The 27,030-nt window shown below is 35.0% G+C and overlaps 1 protein-coding gene across 2 annotated transcripts in view; it reads left to right on the top strand.

Annotated features, from left to right (window-relative positions):
- The window catches only part of LOC131841182 (neuroglian-like), a 67,760-nt gene extending 49,904 nt beyond the window's left edge, over positions 1–17,856 (top strand). Inside the window, exons 7-17 of one of the 2 annotated variants that reach the window (XR_009357441.1) lie at positions 3,397–3,538; positions 7,626–7,753; positions 8,271–8,552; positions 9,500–9,722; positions 10,218–10,362; positions 10,896–11,057; positions 11,289–12,255; positions 13,258–13,465; positions 14,184–14,281; positions 15,502–16,280; positions 17,436–17,519. Coding sequence is in view for 1 of the 2 variants with exons in the window: in XM_059189448.1 (XP_059045431.1) it covers positions 3,397–3,538; positions 7,626–7,753; positions 8,271–8,552; positions 9,500–9,722; positions 10,218–10,362; positions 10,896–11,057; positions 11,289–12,255; positions 13,258–13,465; positions 14,184–14,281; positions 17,436–17,560 (2,480 nt within the window). In the remaining variant the exon portion in view is untranslated. Of the gene's footprint in view, positions 1–3,396; positions 3,539–7,625; positions 7,754–8,270; positions 8,553–9,499; positions 9,723–10,217; positions 10,363–10,895; positions 11,058–11,288; positions 12,256–13,257; positions 13,466–14,183; positions 14,282–15,501; positions 16,281–17,435 lie in introns of both variants that reach the window. The other variant, XM_059189448.1, reaches the window with a different exon arrangement.
- The last annotated feature ends 9,174 nt before the right edge of the window (positions 17,857–27,030 follow it).

Below are 27,030 nucleotides of genomic sequence, written 5' to 3'. Positions count from 1 at the left end.
TATATTATCAATAAGATTTATTGGTACAAAAATATTGTAAAAGAGTTTCACCCTTTTCTACTACCTAGGTATAAAATCGTAAATCTAATATACTCAGTCTACCGCATACAATGGGATCTCTAATATTACATAGAAGCAGTACCTTATGGACTTTGTTTTACTGATATCAACAATTTAACCTTGCCGCGAATAGAGCCCGCGGAAGATGAATAAATAACATTCTTAGTACGCTGCCAGTCCATTATCTACAATAAGCAATCATACTCAAGCCGTTAGCGAGAGATATACGAGTACATAAAGTATGCTAGCTGACTCCATATGCGTTACATTTTCCACTTACTACAGATTTAAAACAAATTTTATACATAGAAAATGTTTCTACATAACTACAATATATAAATAATAAAATATCTATCTAGGATATACCACAAGTGAGATTCTTAATGCTCATTTTGCCCAGAAGAATGCATTACAAACTTGACTTGTGCTCTTTTCAAACAGAAGTTATTTTACTTTATCCATACTTCTAAAATATATATGTAATCTAATCTATATATATATATATATGAAGCTGAAACTTTGTACCCCGTTTTAAGAATATTGAGCGGACGTATGATTTTTCGAACATATATACTTTATATAGAGAAGAAGTACAGGAAAATAATATGAATTTTTAAATATAAAATTATGTATAAAAATACATTACATCAATAAAAAACATTACACACACTTTACTATGTATTTGACACACACGCATATATAGTCTTTTTTGCTTATTGTTAAGGTATGTGGTCAATTAAAGTATAAATTAATATTGTTTATCGATAATCTTACTAAATATCAAACGTAACCGTAATTTGAATTAGTTATGGTCGAATTTCGACTACTAGTATAAATTATTTGACAATAACACCTGCAATTACAACCACATGAAACTGCGGCGGGTCACTCGTTATTTTTTTTATATATAGAAAAAACAAACATTATTGTTGCTGCCAGTGTTGCCATAATTGTTACACTACATTAAAATCTCAGTCAAGTACTGTAATAGAGTTTATAACACATAATTCAATCGTGCTCTTAATTTAACTATTAATAGAGTGCTTTGTACTACCGCCCACGTGTTGTCCGGATCTTCGTATTCATTTATTATAGTGAAACTGCGAATTAGTTTATTAGTTGCTTTTGATGAAATTTTATTATTTAATAAAATAATTTTCACTTTCTAAATTTTAACTAAAATTTAAAAACGTTTATATAACGTTTTTTTGTAATTTTTTTTACTTAACTATATCATTATATTTCGCCTAATTAACATAATATCTTTTTAAATTATAGCCTATGTGTTATTCTGATATATAAGCTACATTGCTGTGAAGTTCCATAAAAATCACTAGTTTTTATGAGAAAGATTAACAAACATCCATCCATACTCATAAACTTTCGCGTTTATAATATTAGGAAGATATAGATTTAAATAGAGCAATGTACGTTTCATAAATTAGTGGACAGTGCATAAGTGAAGTGACTAGTGTGTACTCTATTGGGCACATCCTCGCTCCACTGAGGTGGTATGTTTTCACACGCCCACACTACAATCTACACAAAATGTCCGACGAACGGATATGATTGTTTGTCCGTGTTGTCTCTGACGTGTAGGACGACGCGCGCTCTACTATATTGTATTTGATTTAAACTATATAAATATTTATCTATATTTTACGGCTTTGGTGGTCTAGCAGTTTAGCACACCGCTTTTTAACATTGAATAAAAATGCCAGTGTTGTAAAATGCCTTTAATGTACATTAAAAAGTACAAGTAATTCTAAAATTTAACTCACTGTTCGATCGTTCCTTTTTCAAAAATTAGAATGGCAGGAACTATTTTTTTTTTGTTTCCTTCAAAGATTATTTAGGCTCTGGCGGCTGACGTTCCGTTTCAGGCTATTCTGAATTTCTTATTCGTTAATTTTTAATTAATGGTGCCTCACGCTTTGCCTAAGGCGATGTTATATAAAGTTATCATCGTGAGTATATCGCGTATATCTACCATCGTGCACCTTAATTTGTACACTGTGTTAAAGGGCAAGGCGGTGAAGGTAGCGTATATTAGCCATGACATCTCAGTCCTCCAGAATGCATGAAAAGGGTAAAAGGGATCACGATCTGATAGCCATGCTTCATTCATTCGTAATTTAAGAGCTACGCTCTTGTCGGTGGAGCGCTACGCTCTTGAGTACGCCTCTTGCCACGTTCCGCCATTGCCATCTTCCATCATGCTCTTTAAATGTTGATACAACACGACTATCATTTTGTCTTTAATTTGCTTGATGTAGTTGTGCCTTGGCCTTCCCTTCCCGCTCTTTCCTTCTATTTTTCTCTCAATAATAATTTTCATAAAATCATCGTGCTATATCAAGTATTCTAACCTTTTCCTCGTCTATTTTCTATTATATTCAATATCAGCCCTTTTTCTAGCACGTAAAAGGTATTTTTTGTCGTTTTTGCCTTTTTTTGCCGTGGCTATTCTTGTTGTAATATGTGTGGTACATACATCTGAAGTCGCTAGTAATTAAAATAACCATGTTTGCTAGTGCTTAAAGTAAACCATGGTGCTGTACATAATTTACATCTGTATCATAATTTAAACGAACTGGCTACAAAGTATAAAGTTAAAGGAGTCAATATAAATACCTATACGTAATTCCGCCTGCCAACATTAGGCCTAGAGCGCTCATCATTTGATTGACCTAATGATATGGCTAACTGGAATAATGTGGCTAGACCGGTCAGTCAACTATATAAGTACAGCCTGGATGGACTCTGCAAACAAGAACTGTTCCTGTCTAGGACAGATGTACCTACATGAATAATACAATAAATTTAGGTTGCCGGGATTTTGATAGACGTAAAAATACTATAAGAATGAATTGAAAAATGAATTTATTAAAAATATAAATAATCTTTATTCAAATAAACTCAATACATGCATTTTTGAGAAGTCATATTTTTTATTCTACCACTCATTCATTCATCGCACGCTGTTTCATTACAAGAATGAACAAGAAGTTTGTGTGTTGCTTTTTTGAATAGATGATTTTTTTATATATATAAATAATTACACAATAACAAGTAACAGGCATGCGATAATCAACATAGAAACCGTTACGCAGTCATTCTCTTTGCAATGCCGCCATGAATTTTTTTTTTTATATAAATTATTACACAATAACAAGTAACAGGCATGAGATAATCAACATAGAAACCGTTACGCAGTCATTCTTTTTGCAATTCCGCCATGAATTTTAAGTTACAAAGGAAGTGTTTTATACGACATTTGTATATTTTTCAGGCATGTTACAACTCTGAACTAATTATATGTATATTGTTTGACAGCGCTCCCGCCAGAGATCAAGGAAGCTCCTGAGAACGTGACGAAGGTGGACGGCTCCACGGCAGTGCTCAAGTGTCGGGTGTTCGGTGCCCCCAAGCCAATCGTGAAATGGATGAGGGACGATGTCGACATCACCGGTGGAAAGTGAGCTCTATAAAGAATTATCCTTACTTCCCTACTAATATTATAAATGCGAAAGTAACTCTGTCTGTCTCGCTTTCATGCCAAAAGTACTGAACCGATGTAAATGAAATTTGGTACACAAATAGTCTAGACCCTGAGAAAGGAAGGAGTTGTATTGAAGTATCGTCATTTTTAAAGCTAGAACGATTAATCTTTTTTCTTTATTTGATCCAAATCACAATAACACGCAAGCGAAGTCGCGGGTCCAGCTAGTTATATATAATTAAAGTATCGTCATTTTTAAAGCTAGAACGATGAATCTTTTTTCTTTATTTGATCCAGATCACAATAACACGCAAGCGAAGTCGCGGGTCCAGCTAGTTATATATTTGTTATTGTTCTATAACGAAGTAATATAGGTCCACGAACGACTCATACTATTATTTGATTTCGAAACTATATCTGTTTGATATATATCCGCTGAACAGGGAGCTCATACTCGCAAGCTCCTTCCTCGCCTTGAAGACATTCGAGACCTTCTCTTTGAGATTGAGCAGTCTTTCCATCTTACACAAGTATTAACAGGACACGGATACAATAAGACATACCTTAAGCGTTTCCACATCGTAGACAATGCGAATTGCCCCTGTGACGGATTCAGTGACCAAACATTTGAGCATCTGTTTAGCGAATGTCCCATTTTCAGCAAACCTCGACACGATCACGAACAAACGTGCCGAATATTTGGTATCAGCGCTCCCTATGATCTCATCGCTCTCATAAAAAAGTCAGAAGCTCTGAACTCGTATAATTTATTTGCTAAACAAATATGTTTAGCGAATAAATTATTACAATAGTAAATAACCTCAAAAAGATCAACAAAACATAATAATTTGCAAAATCACAACATACAAATAGAAATATATATTTATTCATTTACGTATGTATATAACTATAATATATATGTATTTATTTCTATAATTTAACATCCCCTCCAGAGGAACACATTATACAATTAAAACTTTGGCCGTATCAAATCGCGGCTGAAGTACTACATAATATATTTATAATACAAAAAAAAAATGGGACAATAAAAAAACAGTCGAGAAACATATAAATTAAAAAAAAAAAAAAAAAGTTATCGTAATATTTGTTGTGAAGATTTTTGTAAATCTTATATATAAAATTCTCGTGTCACAGTTTTCGTTCCCATACTCCTCCGAAACGGCTTGACCGATTCTCATGAAATTTTGTGAGCGTATTGAGTAGGTCTGAGAATCGGCCAACATCTATTTTTCATCCCCCTAAATGTTAGGGTAGGGTTAGTCCACCCCTAAATTTTTTTTTATTTTAAGGCAAAACAACGTTTGACCGGACAGCTAGTATATCTATAAAATCATGACTTACATAAAGTTACTTAAACTTACTTAAAAGTTACTAAAACAGGGATTAATTACTAGAAAATTTGGTAACTGTTTTTAAAAAGTTTTTAGTTTAAACCCCTGTTTACGAAACTGTAAATAAATAAGGCTATATAAATAAGTCTATTAATAAATATATACTATCTTTATAAACATGATGCCAACAACCCAAGGCATTATTTATGTAATACGTGCCTTAATTTTAGATATTTTAATTTAGAAGTGGCCTTTCAGACTTTTATGGCTCGATTCACATTCATAAACATCGCAATGCACATATATCTATTTATATATGTTACTAGCTGTTACACGCTATTTCGTCCGCGAGGATTTTTGTTTATATATAAAACTAGCTATTCGCCCCGGTTTCGCACGGGTGTACAAGTATTATATATATAAACCTTCCTCTAGAATCACTTTTATATATTTAAAAAAATCAAGCTTCAAAATCCGTTGCGTAGTTTTAAAGATTTAAGCATACATAGGGACCGACAGCGACAGCGACTTTATTTTATACTATGTAATAATGATTACTGAAATATCTAGTTTAAAAGTAGCCAAGTTACTCTTTATAACATTAGATATCTGTGAGTGAAAGTCCCGTTAAAATCGGTCCAGCCGTTTCAGATGTTAATAAGACAAATAGACACAGAGAAAGATAGACACAGAACGTTTTTTTTATGTAAGTCTAAATATATATAACTCAAAGGTGACTGACGTAGTGATCTATCAGCGCACAGCCCAAACCACTGGACGGATCGGGCTGAAATTTGGCATGCAGGTAGATGTTATGACGTAGGCATCCGGATTAAGTAAGTATTTTGATTAATTCTACCCCCAAGGGGATAAAATAGGGGATGAAAGTTTGTATGAAACTTTGTCAATTTTAAACCGATCGGGCTGAGACTTGGCCTACATAAAGCTACTATGACGTAGGCATCCCATAAGAAAGGATTTTGATAAATTCCACCCCTACGGGGATAAAATAGGTGATGACAGTTTGTATGAAAGTACTGTAAAGCCGCAAAAACTATACCAAATAATAATAAAAAGCCGCGGGCAAAAGCTAGTACTGTATATAGTTTCATATCCATTTAGTGAAAAGTAGTATCAATTTAAAATTACAAATAGACACTTCAATTTTATATTTGTATGGATTATGATAAGTATTATTCACTGGGTGAATATGGTACTTTCCAACAGACTTAATAACAGATTCTGAATCCGAGTAGATTTTTTTATCATGTGCAATGATTACTTTTTTGAACTCTGTTCGTTGGAACGTTTTTTTATCTACATATGAGTTGATATTAAAATTTTATCTAGCAATGACGGTTATATAGTAATAAATAAATATAATAAAAACTACTAGTGACATATGTATGTCAAAATTTCAGTTACAAATACCAATAACACACCCATATTATTAGTATTTACAAATGGGTCATTTAGCGTCGTGTGAATTGTGTGAGGCTAGTATTTCCTTATCATTTTTTTATATCTAATTTCAGTATCTTATCAAAATAAATTATTTGCCTAAGTAAATATACAGATACACCAGTTTGCAACTACTGGTAATATTAAATGATGCTATTTTCTAATTTATGTAAAATCAACTAAATGTAGATTAGAACGCCATTTCGCATGACCATAATAAAGGACCGAAGTTCTGTGTTTTATAATACACTAGCTACTCGCATGTGTTATACATATAAACCTTCTTCATGATTCACTCTATCTATAAAAAAAACCGCTTCAAAATCCGTTGCGTAGTTTTAAAGATTTAAGCATACATTAGGACGGACAGACAGCGACAGCGACTTTATTTTATACTCTGTAATGACTTAATAGAAAACAGAGCTTGTGTTGTGTGTATTAGTCAACTGATATAAATAGCAGGGTATGTTTTTGTAAATAATTCCATAATGTACATAATAAACACCCAGACAAATACAAACAATCATACTCATGAATACAAATCTTTGTGCTGTACGGTACCCATCACGGAGGTTTTGAAATATAATAATGATCTTAATTATTAGTCTAACGGTTTAGCACACCGTTTCACCTTCGATGGTAGCGGTTTCTATTTCCGCATGGTACAATATATTATATTCATGACTATGATTGTTTGCATCGGTCTGGGTGTGTTTTGTTTTTATTCTGTCATTATTTACAGAAATAAAATTTCTAAGTATTTATATTAGTTGTCTAATACCTATAACACAAGCTTTGCTTAACTTGAGGCTAGATGGTGCTGTATTAATTGTCAACGGTGATTATTATAATTATTTATTATTTGGAAATATCATTAATTTATAGATTGGATCTTCATTCATTCATAATTTAAGAGAGACGCTCGTGTCGGTGGAGCTCTTGCCACTTTCCACGATCTTCCATCATACCCTTTAATCGTTGATTCGTCACGACACCAATTCTATCTTTAATTTGCTTGATGTAGCGGTGCTCTGGTCTTCCTCTCCCTCTTTTTCCTTCTATCTTTCCCTCAATAATAATTTCATAAATTCATCGTGCCGTATCAAGTGTCCTAATATTTTTTCTTTCTTCCTGTGTAATACTTCTTCATTTCTTACTTTATCTTTCCATCCTTTTCCAGCGTTGTATCTTTATTCTCCAGATTAGATCTTAAATCCTTTAAATTAATTAATAATGATGTTATCAATTAGGTACAACATCACATCGGAGGGCGACCTCGTGATACCGGACCTGTCGTTCACAGATGTCGGCACCTACCAGTGCTACGCCAAGAATAAGTTCGGAGAGAAGTCAGCCTTCGGATCCTTGACCGTTAAGAGTGAGTTCATACTGTACACATCTACTTTTAACATTATATAGCTAGTTTTGTACAATGTAATTTAGTTTGGACATGAAATAAGACAGTGAAATTATAGGGCACTCTGGACTATTAAAGAGACACCTAAATAAAAAACTGTTTTTGCTACATTGTATACTCATGAACTAAAGTAACATCTGTTTTTCATATCTTTATGTTACTTTCTCTCTGGCAGCGGTGCCAAATGCAAATAGTGAAGTTATATTCCATTACCGCATTATTTGCTATTGTTTTGTATCAAATGTCGAACTGACCACCGCGTGGCCCCAGGCAGGCAGAGCGCTGATTAAAAAAAGGCCGGAAAGTAACAGTGTGCATCACAGTTTTATGGTTGAGATTATATAAAATCAAGTGTGTTGAAAAAGGTCGTATGAAATGCGTGCGTATTTAACACACTCGGCTCTATTGCGCCCCCGTATGTTATAACTATCATAACGCACTTATATCGTAATATTAAATGATTAATTATAAATTTCAGAACACACGGTAATCACCGACGAGCCGGAACACTACGAAGTAGCAGCGGGCTCCTCGGCAACGTTCCGATGCAACGCGAACGCAGACGACTCTCTCAATCTGGAGATCATCTGGCTGAATGACGGGCAGCCAATAGACTTCGAGAACCAGCCGCGGTTCCGCATGACCAATGATTACTCGCTCCTCATATCGGACACCATCGAACTGGATTCCGGCGAGTACACGTGTATAGCAAGGACGGAGATCGACGAGGCTAGGGCGCAGGCTACGCTCACTGTACAAGGTACGACTTAAAAGTATATATAGGTAGGTAGCTATGCCCGCGGTTCACTCGCGTGGAATTTGTAACCTATATGTTATTCTGATGTGGCGTTATATATTGCTATAGAATTCCTTTAATCTAAAAATTAGCTGACACTTTATGTGATCCTGGTACTTTTACTGTGATACTACAGTATCAAGTTAGACTTTTATTAGGTAATGGTAATAATGATGTATATTGAAAAGTTTCATTAAAATTCATTCAGTAGTATTCGTGGAAGAGTAACAAATATCGATCCATAAGACAGATTATTTGTCATTTTTTGTCGCAGTGAGGTAATTAACCCTATTTTATCGGTAACTACGACATTTAAAGTAGATTGAAAATACAAAACTTGATGTCATCTCTTGCAAAGATCATCGCTTTACAATTCACACAGCACCATCTAGTCTCAAGCTAAGCAGAGCTTGTATTATAGTAATTAGTATAATTCACATAACGTCTCCTAGTCATAGATAGTACCCAGACCGATTCAAACAATCTTGCTCATAACTACAAATGTATGTGCCATGCGAGAAATATAACCCGCGATCATTGGAAGTAAAGCGGCGAAACAGTTCAAATTCAAATTCAAAAATCATTTATTCATGTAGGACATTTTAGCCGCTTATGAACGTCAAGTTTTTACATTCTAATTTTTTTCCCTACCGTCCAGTTCGGTATATAGATCCAATTGAGAAGAACTGGCAAGAAACTCAATTTAATTACTTTTTTTTTAAATCCAATTTATTTACAATTCATAGGTATTTATATAGGTGTCTATGTCTAACATGAAATGAAAATCCCGTACATGAACAACTATTGCCATGCACGCTCGTCATTCAAGTAATCGTTCAGCGAGTGACAGGCCTCGCTCAGTAAATATTATTCAACCGCGCAGTGTATTTATGGCACTTGTAAATGGACAGACAAGCCGAACCCGCCGGCTCTGGAAGGCATCTCGTGCAGCCAGCGGCAGGCCACGGTGCGCTGGCACTCGATGGGCGACAACCGCGCGCCCGTGCTGCGCTACACCGTGCACTACAACACCAGCTTCACGCCCGACTCCTGGGACGTCGCCTCCGACTCCGTGCCCGCCACCGACGCCGCCTGGGCCGCCGAGCTCAGCCCCTGGGCCAACTACACCTTCAGGTGACGCGCCACCACACCCACCACACCCACCATATACACCAACTTTTTTCTCCTCTCACTCACTAGTAGCCCCCGGTGTTCCTCTTCGCTGCCGTAGCGCCAGGGTCTCCTCGATAACGAGCGAAAACTCGACGCGTGGAGAAAACTTTTCTCGGTTCCCCGGAAAATGGGATGCGACTGGTCTCATCTCGGCTCTTGTTGTGCGAACGAGAGACTTGAAAATATTTCAGTTATATTAAGAGAATTAAAAAGTATGAGTGTACTTTCCAATTATAACACTCCTCTGGTGTTGAGTTTTGTTGCTGCTTGTTCGCGACGATGATATAATAATTTATATGCTGCTCTCAACATCATCGTTGTTGTCTTGTGATGTATGATGTAATAAATATTACTCTATTTTGTAACCAATACAGTACGATTATCGATTCATAGACAGTTAACAATCTTGCGAGACAGTGTATAACGTTACGGTGACATGTATATATCGTTCTGCAGGGTGGTGGCGTGGAACAAAATCGGTCCGTCGTTGCCGTCGGGACACTCGGATGTGTGCACCACACAACCCGACGTGCCTTACAAGAACCCCGACAACGTCGACGGCAAGGGCTCCGACCCCACCAACATGGTCATCTCCTGGTCGGTACGTATCTTCCCACATTGTCTACATCTATTTTTGTACAATACGAATCATCCTGTAGCACCTAATTGTCTTTATATCTCCACGCTGTCTCTTATCTATTTTAATATCAACCTGTATCACATAACAATCTCTCAAATTTCAGTTACGACTTTGTGCATTAAGTTAAAACAGTGTATTATTTATTTGATAGTAATATATTTCACAAATAATTTATAATAGCAATAAATTAAAATTGACTCGAACTTAGTTTTCAATTATTTGATAGTAGAAATATAATATCTTTGGACAACCCACATAGCGCCATCTAGTCCCAATCTAGATACATCTTTTGTAAATATATACATAGAAAACATCAAGACCAATACAAAGAGTCATACTCATTAATATAAATGTTTGTACATAAAACTGAAAGGAATGAAAATCGCTACCATAGGAAGTAACGCTGTATGCTAAAACCGTTAGACTACCGAGACCGTCAATTATTATTATAATATATAGTCTATCATTCTATTTTATGTTTTATGTCCGTACAGAAAATGCCGCAAATCGAACACAACGGTCCCGGGTTCTACTACCGCGTGTTCTGGCGCCGCAACATTACGGGCGAGCCGTACCAGGACCATCACGTGTCTGACTGGCAGCAGGAACAGTTCGTGGTACCCAACACTCCCACCTTCCAGCCGTACAAGATCAAGGTAGGTACAATAAATACCGTGATTGCCCCCGTCCAATTCAAACGGGGATCGAAATTATTCCCTGAGCCGAGGTTCGAACCCCTATCTGTGCCCTTAGACTAAAGTCGTATCCGTCAGGCGGGAGTTGGCCTTCAGCCACTCTGTAAGTTGTTTCGAGGTATTGGAGTGCCATCTGCACTCGCTCAATGAAAATAATATGTGCAAATTTACTCATTCCCACTTTATTTTTAGGTTATTGCTGGTAACTCAAAAGGCACATCAAATGTGTCCCCCGTCGAAATCATAGGCTGGTCAGGGGAGGATACGCCGCTACAAGCGCCCAACAACTTCAGCCTCGTCCAAGTGATCACCGGCACCACCGCTTTGTTGAACTGGAACCCAGTACCGGCGCAATCCGTCCGTGGACACTTCAAGGGTTACAAAATCCAGACCTGGGTCGATGGAGAAGAAGACAGGCTGAAAGAAGTTTTGGTGAAAGCAGACGCGACGAGCGCACTCGTGTCCAAATTTAAACCTTACAAACGCAACAACGCGAGAATTCTCGTCTACAACGGCAGGTACAACGGACCGGCCAGCGAAATCTTAAGCTTCGTTACACCAGAAGGCAAACCGGGGACAGTGAGGTCGTTTGAAGCTTATCCCATTGGCTCGTCTGCTATGCTGCTCAAGTGGGACAAACCTATAGACGAGAATGGGGTACTGACAGGCTACAAAATATATTACCAGGAGGTTAAAGGCACCGCGCTTGGACCTCTTCGTGAAAGGAAGAAGGAAATAGACCCGTCGTTCGATAGAGCGAAGTTAGCCGGTCTAGACCCGAACACCAAGTATAGGATCGAGATTCGTGCCAAAACAAAGGCAGGCGAAGGAGATAAGTACTATGTAGAGCAGACTACGAATGGGGGACTAGCAGCGAAGCCGGATACACCCGTGTTTGAAGCCGAGCGGCTGCCCACGAAGGATGGTAGCGCACATATCAAGGTCCGATGGTTGCCGTCGCTGGACGGTCACGCGGGCTCGCACTTCGTCGTGTGGTACAAGGTTCGAGGACATACGGATTGGCTGCACACCAACGAGATTACCGATGATGATTACGTGATCCTCACCGGCCTCGAGCCCGGTCAGGTGTACGAGGTGAAGATCATAGCACACGATGGAAACTACTTCAGTGCCAGCGAGATCAAGGAGGTCGATATCGGTGAGTTGAAACTGATTACATTTTTTCATACCATTATTTTATTACTAATGCTGTTAGCCGCAGTTGTCCGATCGATCCCCCGTCCAATTCAAACGGCTCGATATTATGACGGCCTGAGCCGAGGTTCGAACCCCTAGTGGTGCCTTCAGACTAAAGTCGTATCCGTCAGGCGGGAGTTGGCCTTCAGCCGCTCTATAAGTCCTTCCGCGGGTTTGGAGTGCCTTTTTTTTTCGGACTCTCTAATGCTGTTGGCCGCAGCTGGCCTTTACAGCTTCACCGAACGATAGAAGGCGAGTGTAGATAGCGCTCCACATCCGCGGAAGGACTTATGGAGCGGCTAAAGACCTGACCTTATTAAAAATTAGTAATTCCTTAGATATTCGTAATCAATTTTACGATTTTTTATGTATATATTTTTTCTACAATACGATAGAATAGTCTGTTAGGTAGCTACATAAATAAAATAAATTTACAGAAAGACAATTCGTAATTCCATCCAATGTTCATTAAATTAGTAGTCATCCTCTAATATTATAAGAATTTCAATTAAAAATATTGTAAATTCTAATATATACACATTACTCTATTCTAATCTAAATCATGTGTGTATATTTTTTAATTATTCTCATATCCGATTTCTAGAGTTAACTATATCTTTACATAATATAAAAAGTTGTTTTCGCTGTTAGTTCACTTAAATTTTTTAAACTACGTAATGGATTTTGAAGCGGTTTTTAGTAGTAGATAGAGTGTTTAAGTGGAAAAGTTTATATGTATAATATATGAATTACCGTGTAGTAGTAACCCCATTGGGTTATTAGTCTACATTAGTAATAATTTCCTTTCCCCTGGCGCTCAGATTCGACTGCTTTCTAGCGACAAAATCTGTTTTTGTACGAAATTTAATATTAAAACAGAATTTTAATATCAAAAGTCATTTACTTGAATCGTGGTGACATATTATTATGATTGTATTATTGACGAGCGCTCCGTCCCCGGCAGAGGGCCCGACGATAACGCGCGAGGACAAGATGGCGACGGCGGGCTGGTTCATCGGCGTGATGGTGGCGCTGGCGTTCCTGCTGCTGGTGCTGGTGCTGGTGTGTGTGGCGCGCCGCAACCGCGGCGGCAAGTACGACGTCCACGACCGCGAGCTGGCGCACGGCCGCAGGGACTACCCCGACGCGGGCTTCCACGAGTACACGCACCCGTCAGTAGCCCGCTCTATTTGTACCTATATCATATATTATAACTACAAGTACGACGTCCACGACCGCGGGAAGTTCACGCACCCGTCAGTGGCCCGCTCTACTTGTGTACCTATGTGTTATAAAGTATAAGTACGACGTACACGACCGGGAAGTACACGCACCCGTCAGTGGCCCACTTCATACACACTTCGTACACGGCCCGTTCCATACGCATATAGATGGAATATATATTGCATACATAGATAGATTGATTCTTTATTCACTAATCATAAACTCATAGCATACATTTAAAAAATCACTGGATATAATCCTTATTCAAACTAAATTAAATAAATTTTATGCACTTTTGAGTAAAACATGTTTGAATGTATTGGTTCAATCACAACATAGGACTACGAGACTATGGTAGATATATTCTATAAATTAACTTTGAATTCTTTGATACTGTTAAAAAATTATACATACCTTCAATGTCATGTTTTTTTTATTTGTTATAAATCATTACATAGTATAAAACAAAGTCGCTGTCGCTGTCTGTCCATCTCTATGTATGCTTAAATCTTTAAAGCTACGCAACGGATTTTGAAGCGGTTGTTTTAATAGATAAAGTGACTCAAGAGGAAGTTTTATATATATAATACATGCACACCCGTGCGAAGCCAGGGCGGATAGCTAGTTATACCAATAAATTAAGAAAATATTATTTTGTTTTTACAGATTGGATAACAAGTCCAGGCATTCGATGAGCAGTGGCACGAAGCCGGGTCCCGAAAGTGACACCGACTCTATGGCTGAGTACGGTGAAGGGGAGACAGGTAAGAACTCTTACAATATCTTATTATAAATGCTAAAAGTACCCTTATATCGTTTTAAACTTTCAATACTTTAACTTAATATGAAAAATTATAAACAACACAATATGATCAAATTGATAATAACAATGAACTGATCTCGTCTAGTGTTACTCGAAAAGATTACTAGCTGACCCCACAAACGTTGTTTTTCCATATAAATGAGAATCGCATTTAAAAAATAGAGGTTTGTGATAGAAGGGTCAAAATTTAGGGTTGTATGTATTTTTAATGCCACATTATATAATAATAAAATGTTAGAGGTGAACAACCCGTATCGATAAGGGGTATGACAAATAGATATTAGCCAATTTTCAGATCTACTAAATATATATATAAAATTTCATAAAAATCGGTCAAGCCGTTACGGGGGAGTATGGTAACTAACATTGTAACGCGAGAGTGTTATATATAAGATTAAATATAATATCAAGGTACCGAAGTTCTTAATTCAGTGTTTTGTAGCACTTTAATGTTTATTTTATGTTTGCTCCGAAACTGATAAGATTCAACTGGTTTTTAGCGACAGTCTGCTTTTGTATAAAATTTTCATAGAGTGCTTTTACGCGTCATCGAATTTTATTATTAAAATATCATTTATATATTTTTTTATTTTTGATTTTATTTTGTTCGTGATGTTATTAGAAATAATGTTCATATAGCGCTAGTCGATTATTACTTTTGATCATATTGTACAGCATTTCAGATAGCATAAATGTTTTCAGTTTCTTTATCACATGCAGCACGACTGATGTTTTTTTTTTTGATTGTCATATAGTATCATAATGAACATTTTCTTTTCATATAACATAGATGTCATTGCAACAAATTGCATGTACTGTAACTCTATTCACGGAGAGAAATTAATAGAGAAATGCACTGGTATGCAATTGGACAAGTTGATCCCCTGTCCAATTTAAACGGGAATCGAAATTACGATGCCCTGAGCCGAGGATCGAACCCATGGTGGTGGTGCCCTCAGACTAAAAGCGTATCCGTCAGGCGGGAGTTGGCCTTCAGCCGCTCCATAAATCCTTCCATGGGTTTGGAGTGTCATCTGCACTCGCGCCATCTTTATAATTTGAACGACAATACGCTATCTATATTAGTTTCTGACCGTGAATAGAGTGTAGTGTAGTGTGGTGTGTCGTGTGGCTGTACTGGTATGGCATGGTTCCTTGCAGCGGGTATGAACGAGGACGGATCCTTCATCGGACAGTACGGCCGCAAGCGGCGCCCGCCCGCCTCCGGACACACAGATTCTGCTTCGCAGGCCTTCGCCACACTCGTCTGAACCCATCCTCATAGTCCTTAACAAACAATCACACCTTAGGCTGTATAAACCTACTTCCTTTGCACGAACTCTTCTCAGTAGCGACGTTCGCGTATGCTAACATTCAAAAACGTAGTGCCATCGCATCACATTAAAAATAGAACAGTCTGGTACTGGACAGCCAATCTACGGAGGCCTCGATTTGATCTTCGCTCTGATTGGTCCGTTTGACGGTGAAACCGCCCGGCTAAATTTTTTAACGTATTTTTTTTATAGACTTATTTGTCTCTGGTTGTACCTTAGTTTTTTAGTTTATAAATGACTGCCAGTACTTTTAGGCGCTACTACGGGCGTTGGATGTCTTTATTGCACTATTTAAAAAATAGTTATAATAAAGGCTTATCACGTGTCTATATTTTGTGAATTATCTGTGAAATCTCAAATGCAGCGTCTTGAATTAGATATTAAGTACACAAGCAAATATTGTTTAAGTTTAGGTTGTAAAAAATATGTTTTTATTTGTGTGAATTCGTGTGATCTTTTTCTACTTACATTGTATGTATTTTTTATTCGCTTTATTGTTAATTGACTGCAGTTAGGTGCAATATGAAGTAATCTTTTCCTTTTTCCGTCCTTATATTTTACTCCTTACGTTTGCCTGTGCACGAGTTTCTTTTTTTTATTTATGAGGTATGTTTTTATTTGTTTTTTTATTTATTTTATTTTTTATTGCTTTTTTTAATGTATGATGCTTCACCATTTCCCAATATAGTTGAATGATAAAATGTAATTAAAATAGGAAATTGTGTTGCTTGAACAATTGTCGCTATCTACCTTTAAAAATTAGTCCTTAAGTTCAAGGAATGAATCGAATTTTAAACAGTTATCTTACATTGTTTTAGTGATTAAAATAAAAATTACATTACTATATACCAAATTCTAAGTCTAATATTTCAGTTACTGAAATAAGCTATTTCCTTAACGATAATATAATATGGTAACGATGGGGATTGGTTGTGCTGGTACCTGTGTGTTCAAAAAACACCCAAAAAAATGGCCAGAAGCATATAATATGGCAACACTTCGGAACTGTTAGATGTAATAATATTAGTATACAAATTTATGTATATTACTATATAAATTTTTATGAAAGTGTTATGATCCACTGAGCCATATCTGCTTTAAGATTGTAGATTATTTTTACTTAGTAGTGTAGTTTATTTCATAGTAAAAGAAGCATTTTTCATTCAGTAATAAGTACTAAAGTTTCTATGGTAACAATTTCGAATAATAGGCCGAAGAAAATGTACTAGTTCCTTTTTAATAAAATTGCGCAGACTGTGAAGTATCAAATTTTAGTTTAAATAAAAAGGAAAAGGAGTGCAGTATGCTAATATATTTTTTAAAATATGCACATTACATCAATAGAAAAATATATTACACATACTTCCTTGTATTTGACATGTACGCATATATACTCTTTTATTATTAAAGTCTATAGTCAGTATGAAAATTGATTAATATTGTTTGTTTTTAATGTTATTTGTCTATAGTCCTACTGAATATAGATCATTAGTTCGTGTAGATCATTAGTTTTTTATGGATGATAATGAAATGGTCGACTGCGCTAGTGATTTACGCTGGATGGACACCAGTAGAGGATGATAAGATGAGCATAAGTTCAGATCAGCTAACCCGTCGTGGTAAATTCATCATGAATGTATCACGATGTTTTCCAGGACCACGTGTATCCCAACCTAACCCCTTTGAAGTTATTAGTCCACATTACTAACAATCCCCTGCACCGTGTGTAAATGGTAGCTAACCCACGTGCACTGTTTGCAGGTCGGTTTACGGAAGACGGCTCGTTCATCGGACAGTACGTGCCGGGGGCGAGAGTGCTGCCTCCCCCGCCGCCCCCGCCCCCCGCCGCCGCCCCCGCCACACCCGCGCCCCCCACATACGTGTAGGAGGGGGGACGCACTCATCTCAGTCTAATTGAATATTTTGATTTGTATTACCAGTCATACAGAGAATTATACAATACAGAGTGAAAGCTTTTCAGCCAGTGCTCATTATCTAATGTATTGCATAAAAAATATAAGTAAGAATTGTCGGTATTCAGTAATATAAAATGTTTAAATCTATAGAGTAGTGATGTTCAAAGCGTTTATCGTATAGTTCATGTTTTTACTTGGCTATTAATATTTTCCTATGGGTACTGAAGAGTACCGAAGCTTACACTCTGTATTATAGACTTCTCAGGTATGATACTAGATTATCAGCTAATTGTCACGTCGATATCGTATTAAAATCTTTTCAACGACCGACACTATTAGTTTAGTCTATCGATTCTTTCTAAAACAATCGATATGACTAACTGTAAACGTTTTAATTAAACCAGTGATGTATTATTCTATCGACTGTATTTTTGTTCACTATTAATATTTGTGTCAAATTTTTCGCACCAAATATGTAGCGGCGACGTACCTGTGTCAAATGAGCTATGAGCTTGGTGTTTTTTAATATCACGACATGTTTCAGCTAGGTGTAGTTGACGAGACGCAAAGACCATATTGTCAAACTGCCACTGTATTTTTTTTATTCGGTCACTGGCAGCTATTGTAAAAAGGCGATATTATAACATTTTTGAAACATTATATTTAGTTGAAATTTATTAGCATAGGGCCAAGTTAGGGTAAGCTGAGTCGGAGCCTACAATTCATTTCGGTCGGCGCTACAGTAGTGTCAGTAGTGAAGACTATTCAAAACGTCTTTTTGTATCACAAACTCTGCGTTTTTCAAATCACTTCTTTGCTCTGTGGTAATAAAATAGATTATTTTCTTTATGAGACTGATTTTAAGTAATGGAATAAAATAGTCGTCATTTTCTGACACTTGCGATCTGAAATTCTGGACGGTGTAGAGGTATGAATCTTGCGTTAGCATTGGTATACGTAAGTAGATAGAATATCGACGTAATAAGTTGGTCGGCTGCAAATGATCCGAGAATGTATAATTTGAACCTTATTACCATCCGGCCCTTCAGAGTTTGCGTTTCTGACCGGATCAGGATCGAATAGGCGATGTAACTTTGAACTGACATACAATATACGGCAAATTTTTAAATATCTTATTCGCCTTATTAACGAGTGATAACAGTAAAAATTTAATAATTATTGCAACTTGCAATAAACGTATTAGTTTTGGGCATAATTATTAACTACTTAATAAATATAAAAATAATAGTTTTTAAAAGTCAAACCACACTAAACCGCGCCGTTTCAAGGTTATTTCATCACATCACTACAAAAACAAATAGTTGATTGGTCGATCCCGACCTGTCAGAAACGCAAACTCTGAGCGGCCGGACGTTACGTTCATTTAAGATGCATGTAAGTTATTGCGTTTACAGTCGATCGATTCAAAGCATCCCTTTCAATGGCGGTTCACTATTGGCTGGTAGACAAATGTAGGTGATGTTTTGGCCGGATATCAATTACTTGTTAATTAAGGATACGGTAGCGGAAAGACTTGAAATTAAGAGAAGCTATTTTTGTCACAGAAAATAGGTAAAGGATAAGAATATTAGCTCTGGACACCGGTGGTCAGACTTGCCATAAAGTCTATCATAAGCTATGACACAAATCGATCATAGACTAAGAATGATAAGATAAATCAGACTGCGCACTTGAATGAAACAATTGTATTATTGAGCGTGAAATTTTCTGTCAATTTTATTAGTCGTCTGATTTGTTTTATAACTTAAAATGTGATCAACGGCGATATGATAATGTACTATAGCAATTATATTTTATATGGAAGGCATATCTTATATTTAAATTACAAATATTGAAACATTTTTGGACCATATAAATATATTATTTTGTGAAAATAAAAATATGACTGTTACATAACGTCTGAAAGCTACAGTTTTATCTTTTGACTCGTATGTCTTATATATCGAAACGACATAGTATATTTATATATGTATTTAGAACAAAAACCAGCATACGTATTTGTTGATTTTGCAAACGTATCCTCGCAAATTGTTCATATATTTGGAAGAAAATTGTAAATAATGGAAGAATTGTTAATTTTGGAGTTTAAATTGCTGAATACTCTCTTTTTACAACATGGATCTCTAATTAATATTTATGTAAGACGTAATTATATTTTGGCACCTCGGTTGCGTATCGTCTCGAACAAACGGGCACAGTTGCACGATATATCAAAAGATACATATATTTTATTATAGAATAAAATATTTTTCTACGACGCAGTTTGACCACCGGCATATGTTGGTGCTTGCGGGGATCGGTTTGGGCGTGTTTAATGTAATCAATGTTGTGATTGTTCGGAAAGTAGTGTTAGCGCACGGACTCGGTCATAGTAAACATTTCTCCCACCAGAGGGCGCCCGACCGGGCCAACACTGTCGGCGATTATGTCGTCGAGTCGTGTCGTGTGTCGGCGCCCTAACTTCAAACTATCTGACTGCTAAATGATATTAGAATTTAATAATACTATAATAAATCTCAAATTTAAACTAGACATTAAATATAAATTGATTATTAGAACAGTTATAAATTAAGTACTCATGTATGGTATATTGTTCTCTATGCCGATTCGAATCTCTAATGTTTCACTCTGTACTTCCGAAGTTAGTTGAATGACAGCAGGAATTTTATCTCGAATATTTATCAGTAATCTCCTGTCATAGTATTTAATTAAGTCCTAAGGCTTTTTTGTATTTATCTATTTCATAATGTATATTCATTGAAGTTTGAACGCACTCACATCCACTTTAACAAGTTATCCCAATTTGATGTTTATATTTTTGATGCGTGATCCACTACCGGGCGGAGACGAATGTTCGAGTCGGTTCAGTGTTGCCGCGAGCCAAAATGAGCCTTGAAATATTTATTCCGTCAACCTAATGTTATATGGCAATCGTCTCCGGCCAGTACCGTGGAGGATCGACGTATCTCGTGTTAGATTTAAGGCTAGGGTCTCGTGTTAACTAATGTTAGTCGGCTAACGTTCGCTTGTCGCGTCTCCATTGTAACGGACATTTTATTTTTTGCTTTCACCACGTGACCTCGTCGTATCTGGTATCTCATACACGAATACGCACACTAATATCGTGCACTGACTTCGCCTGGCAATGTTACCTCTTATTATAATTTGTGTATATTCTTTCTTCGCCTGAAAGGTGTCGGGTCCTAAGAAAAACATTCCACGCGGTCTAACCATGTTGATTTTTGAAATATCCATTAATTTATCAATGTTTCTCAATGTATGCGTCGCTCAGATGTAATCTGAATAATGTTTTTAAAACTAAGACTATCGTTTACGATGATTACCAGAGAATCTTTAATTTCGTAATAAATATATTTTTAATCCTTGTGTGGGGCCGGATAAAGCATCTAAATATATATCGAGGCCCATTCTCATATAAACGAGTTGGTATTGTTTTTAAATCTCTAACAAATATAAGGCCTCGTAAAAAGTGCTGGGCCCATAACCTGTCACTTATATTGTATGGTTAATCCGGAACCGCACGATTTCTTTATTGAGACGTTACATACAAAGACCCTAATCGTTCTAATTTAGAGCTTACACTGTAACCATGGGTACCTTATATACATTGCATTATATTTATATTTGAAGGCACTGTTATCGTAACCCCTTTAAGTTATTTGTTAAGGAGTCTTTATCATGTCTATTGTCTAGTAAGAATTTAATATATATTAATATTAATTAATGGTAGGAGAGCCTTGTTCGATTCGCGTCTGTTTTGTCGCTTTTATACCGCGCTGTTGATCATTGAGAATTCTTCGTCGTAATTTGTTAGTACATACAGAACGGAGCGTTAGATTGTTAGAAACGCAGTTGGTGTTGTCACTGCCTTCACTTTGATATTCATACGTTCATGTCAATTTGCTTTTTCTTCAATATTTGCTTTATTAAATTACGTAAGGTCATTACTATATTTGTTCGTGTTAGTAAAGCACAATGTTTGCATTTATTTTTCGTCTTCAAGTCACAATTTTTGTAAACGTTCACAGTAAAAAACATCTAAGTGGAGTATATATTGGATTAAAAACTAAATATCAAACACTTAATAAGAAACAACAAACACAAAAAAATACTAAAATTTTTTATGCAGAAAGTCGACTCTTTAGTTTTTGTTCTTAATTCAGTTTAGAATTAAGTAAAACTTTTGACACCATACGTAGTTGGGATACAATTATAAAATTAAGTGTTTGAGTGATTCAAAGAGTAAGAAATGAACAGACATACTTAGTTATTGGTTACATTACAGTAGTTATTGTGTACTCCGAATCAAGTAGTTAATTAATGTTGTGACGTACAGTCAACGTGGAAAATTGTTTGGTTCACCGCTTTTATATTAAATTACTAATGTCATTATTGTTATTATTATATATTGCCTGCAGCTATTATAACTGTTTGACAAAGTACCTACATGTTCTTCATATGTTACAGATAATAGAAATGGAAATTGACAAAATTTATGACATTTTATATCCTGTTTGTAATCTCGTGTTAAAAATTGTTCCGAAAACGTTCATAGTTAATATATGAAATTGAATATTTGCTAAGCAATCAATTTATACGACGAATCGAAGGTATTTTGTTAAATTAAATAATATGTTGCAGTTTAGTTTAGGGTTGCCAACCACATTTATAAATAGCCAGGATTTTAAATTGGACAAATCAAGACAATTTGGTTTTAAAACAGGACCCAGTAATAGAGTTGACATAGTTTTTTTTTATTTATATGTAGTGAAATAGGTTAAATTAAATTCAAGTAATTAAAATTCTTAATAACAGTATTTAAATAATATATATACGTGTTGATAATTAGTTATGAAAACAAGCTAGCTGCTTAGCAACTATTTAGGACGTCCTAGGACACTACAAAAACTAGGACATGTCCTGGGAAAGCAGAACGGTTGGCAACTCTAATTTATTTATATTAAAAGTTAATCATGACAAATTTACAATTGGTACCTATCTATAACTCGAATTTGAAAATTGTGACCTCATGCGAGAGCGTTCTGTTCACGAATTATAATAATTTACCTTTTAGTTTGCATTAAGTAACTGTAATTTATTGTGTAACTATGATGAATATTTTTTTATGTTGCATAGAAAATAAATTTTAAGAAATTATAACCCCGAGTTTTTTATATCACCCTTTTAGTATTATTTTTTATTGTTAAAGTTAAACAATATTATTAGCTTTCGATTTGGCTGACGATAACGTAGCTTTTTGTAAGTAAAAATATTTTAATAATCAGTTAATGTTTGCAATGGATATACTTAAAAAATGAGTGTATACATTCATAATTTTACTGCTTTCTAAAAATGAATACTTGTTTAATCTTAAATTTGTGGAAATATTTATATTGTGTTACATTGTACATAGACATACGTCTATGTCTATCTGTAATAAGACTGGGCTATCAACAACTCTCCAGGGGAGAAGGAAATTTTATTGGTTGGTATCGTTTGGCCGTACAGAATAATTTACTATTAGTCGCTTACTAGTAGGTATTATATTCAAAATAAAATATTGTATTCAAACGAGAAATAACGTCTTATTTGTGCAGTACATACTGCCAGTGCCTTTATACGTTACGATTTTCTCTTGCATATGGATGTTATTAAATAAAATAAAATTGATTATATGGAGTACATATATTAGGCTGATTTTACAGGAGTACATTTCTAACATTTCAAAGTTTACGATCAGAAAAAGGTGCAAAGGCAGTTTCTTGTGATTGCTATACGCACTTGCAAAGATAAGTATAACGCAATTTTATGTGGTAGCAATGAACGAAGACGTGTGAAGGTAGATAATTTACCATAACCCATAATTTCCCATCTACCCGCTGCTCTTCAGCTTACCCGTGATCATGGCGGTTGTAACATTGTCAAAATATGAGAAACATAATATCATGTGGTGAGAACCCGTGTTTTTCTCAATATTACGCGCATAGTATTTTGCTAGCGAGGTGACTACTAATTGGCTAACAGACTCCATTCATTCACTTCGAATTTAATCAGACCAGTATTAAAATGAGAATTAAAAAGAGCTCTATTAAAAAAATGACTTTAAAGGATGATAATGGAATAGTGCAGTCGCATGCGCTAACGGTATACGCTGGCAGTCCACCAGTGGATGATGATAAGATGAGTATGAGGTCAGGTCAGTTAGTGTATCATGGCAAATTCTCCAGGAATATCACACCATAGATTCCAGAAGGAACCGCGTGGAGGTCAACCTGACATGGTACATTACTAGCAATGGGGACACTAAGCGCCATTACCACAGATTATATAATATTACGTACCATTACCAGTGGCACTCAATGAGGAAGTAGCCATTATTATTGCTAAAAGTTGCATATAGATGGCGTGATTGGTATCGATGGAATTCTTCATAGTTTTGCAAACGTTTTAAAAAACAAATCTGTGTTTTCAAAAATGTTTAATCAATTTTTAAAAAGTTATATATACATGTTAAAATGAAATAATGCGTTTAGAAAAGTAATTTTCATATATTTACTCATTTTGTTATTTTCCAGTACTTAATTACACTTTAATCAGTGCTAATATGGGGCTCTATGTTTTCAAAATGCTTTCATAGATGGCATTGTCGTCATTTGTATCGGCCTAATTAAATGTCTTTTTTATATTTTCCAATAATAAGCACTTAATATATTATTATTGTAAATTAAACATATAAAAAATTTTTATGTAAATTAAAAATAGCCAACAAGCAAAATACTATTTCCAATAATACTTATTATGAAGTGTTGTCATATTAAAAATAAATACTTGTATTATCGATTTTTTTGAATAATCGATAACTATTACAGTTATTCGATGATGCTTTTAATGAGTCGTTGTGAACAGTAAATTTTCATTATTTTGTATTATAGCAGTGTTCCGTTTCAAAGAACGGAATATAGTAGCACATTATTAGTGTCGTTGGTTATTTACATTTGTACTGAAAAATCGATTACATAATAATTTAAAATATCGAGTACGAATCGTTGCTGTCTTCGAATACTGGCAACTGGTAATATTAAAATTTTATTTAAAAAAAAGAGAGAAATCGACCCTAACTCGAATACCATAAAGTTGATTTTCCTTTCTCAAATATCATAGAGTTTGTTTTTAACCATGCGTATGACTCTGTATATACATGTTTAACGTGTATTGTTATTGTACGGTGCATACATTTCAAAAATTATTTTTAATGTAGGTACATACATTTCATACATGTCAAATATATTATCTTTTATTGTAGGTACCATTTCATACATTTCAAAAATGTTTTTATGTAGGAACATACATTTCATCATGTCAAAAATTATCTTTTAATGTAGGTACATACATTACTTATACATTTCAAAAATTATATTTTAATGTAGGTACATACATTTCATACATTCATACATGTCAAAAATTATCTTTTAATGTAGGTACATACATTTCTTTCATACTTTTCATACATGTCAAAAATTATCTTTTAATGTAGGTACATACATTTCATACATTTCAAAAATGAACTTTTTATGTCAGTACAACATTTTTTCATACGTCTCATACATTTCAAAAATTTTATTTTAATGTAGGTACATACATTTCAAAAAGTATCTTTTATATGTAGGTAAAAACTAATATCAGACACTTGTATTTGGAAGAAACAAAAATAATGCCAAAAATAAAGATAACATATTTTTAATACGAATATTGTTTTATTTTTGTTCATCAACTTTATCCCTCACTAACAATACTGGTAGTAGTACTTAACTGGTTTATACCATAAAGTATTGAAAGATATAAAATAATTCAGAATGTTGATCAAGTTCAAAATAAGCACACATTACTTGCTTAGATAACAGAGTAATATTACTCGTAATAAAAACATTTAATTAATGTTGTGACGTATGTATACTAAAATTATTTGCGGCGCCGTGAGACTCGTTATATCTACGCACGGTAACCGCGCCGATTATATATTGCGCGCCTTATATATTTCCAGAAAGTTTGCGACTAACGGACGATATAGTAGTAAGGCAATGAGTGTCCCAGTGACATCATTATAATATTTTCAATTAATATCTTATTGTAATATACACAATTTAAAAATTGTTACCCGTTACATTTCTAATAATGAAAAACCTGAATACCCTGTTCACTTAATTTATACAAGATCTGACTTTTTGTTAAAAATTACGATATCCTCATATAGAATAGAATAGAATTTTAAAATCATTTATTCAAATAAACTTAATTTAAGCACTTTTGAATAGTCATAACAATTTGTTTTTTATCTATACTCGTAGGAAAGCTGTCTTCACAAGAAGAACAAGCAAGAAAATTGTGTGTTAACAGTATTTAAATAATTTTTAAGTTTACATAAAGTCGAAACGTTGAAAACAAACTACCAACAATAATTTTTGGGTCAAATACAATCAGTCGTGTGAATAAGAGCAGACCAGGACACTACAAAAACAGCACTCGTTCACGAGTATGACGGATGGCAAGCCATCACTTCGACCATATTATATTAAAAGTTAATCATTGACCCGGCCCACCACGCCGCCACATGTCTGGACATTTCAGGCTATAACTCATTCCACACGACCATCAGAGCTACAAAAATTATAATAATTTACCTAGTTACAGTATTCGCACTTTAACTGTAAGGATGCATTGCGTCAATACATGATGAATATTTTTTCATATATCAAGAAAATAAAAATTAAAAAATTATAACGTTGTTTTTTTATATCAACTTATTAGTTGCTATATATTGTTAAATCTAAAAATTCATTATCTATAGCCTTTCATTTTGCCTTACTTTTTGCATTAAAAATATTTTAATAAACATTATCTATCAATGGAATTTCAAAAATGAGTTCAGTAGTTTTGGCGTGAAAATGAATACTGAGTTTAATCTTTAAATTTAAATATTTATAAGAATATCGCTATTAAAAATAGGGGTTACTAGCTGAAAGACGGGTGAAAACTCTAGGCGTGTATTTTATTTTCAATGTAACATGATAAATAAATAAAAAATTGTCCATAATACAAAAAAAAATTTTTTCGTATTCCATGACGAGATAAAAAATAGATGAACAACGTCTTACCTCAGACCTGGCAAGTATACATATCAAATTTCATCAAAATTGCAGAAATATGGATAACACTGTGATACAAAAAATTTATATATAAGATATAGCGGAATATATTAGGTAAAACAGGGGTACATCGTAGAATACATGTTATACCAGTAAATTAATTGTAGCTAAAATCAGTCTCATACATATAACGATTGAAATAAAAAATCCATTTTGATACGTACGTGTGATAAACGTATCAAAATCAGGCTATAC

This window comes from Achroia grisella, unplaced genomic scaffold, assembly GCF_030625045.1.
Source record: "Achroia grisella isolate CSIRO2021 unplaced genomic scaffold, CSIRO_AGI_Agris_v1 utg1574, whole genome shotgun sequence".
Taxonomy (NCBI): domain Eukaryota; kingdom Metazoa; phylum Arthropoda; class Insecta; order Lepidoptera; family Pyralidae; genus Achroia; species Achroia grisella.
This window is presented reverse-complemented; position numbering and strand designations above follow the sequence as displayed.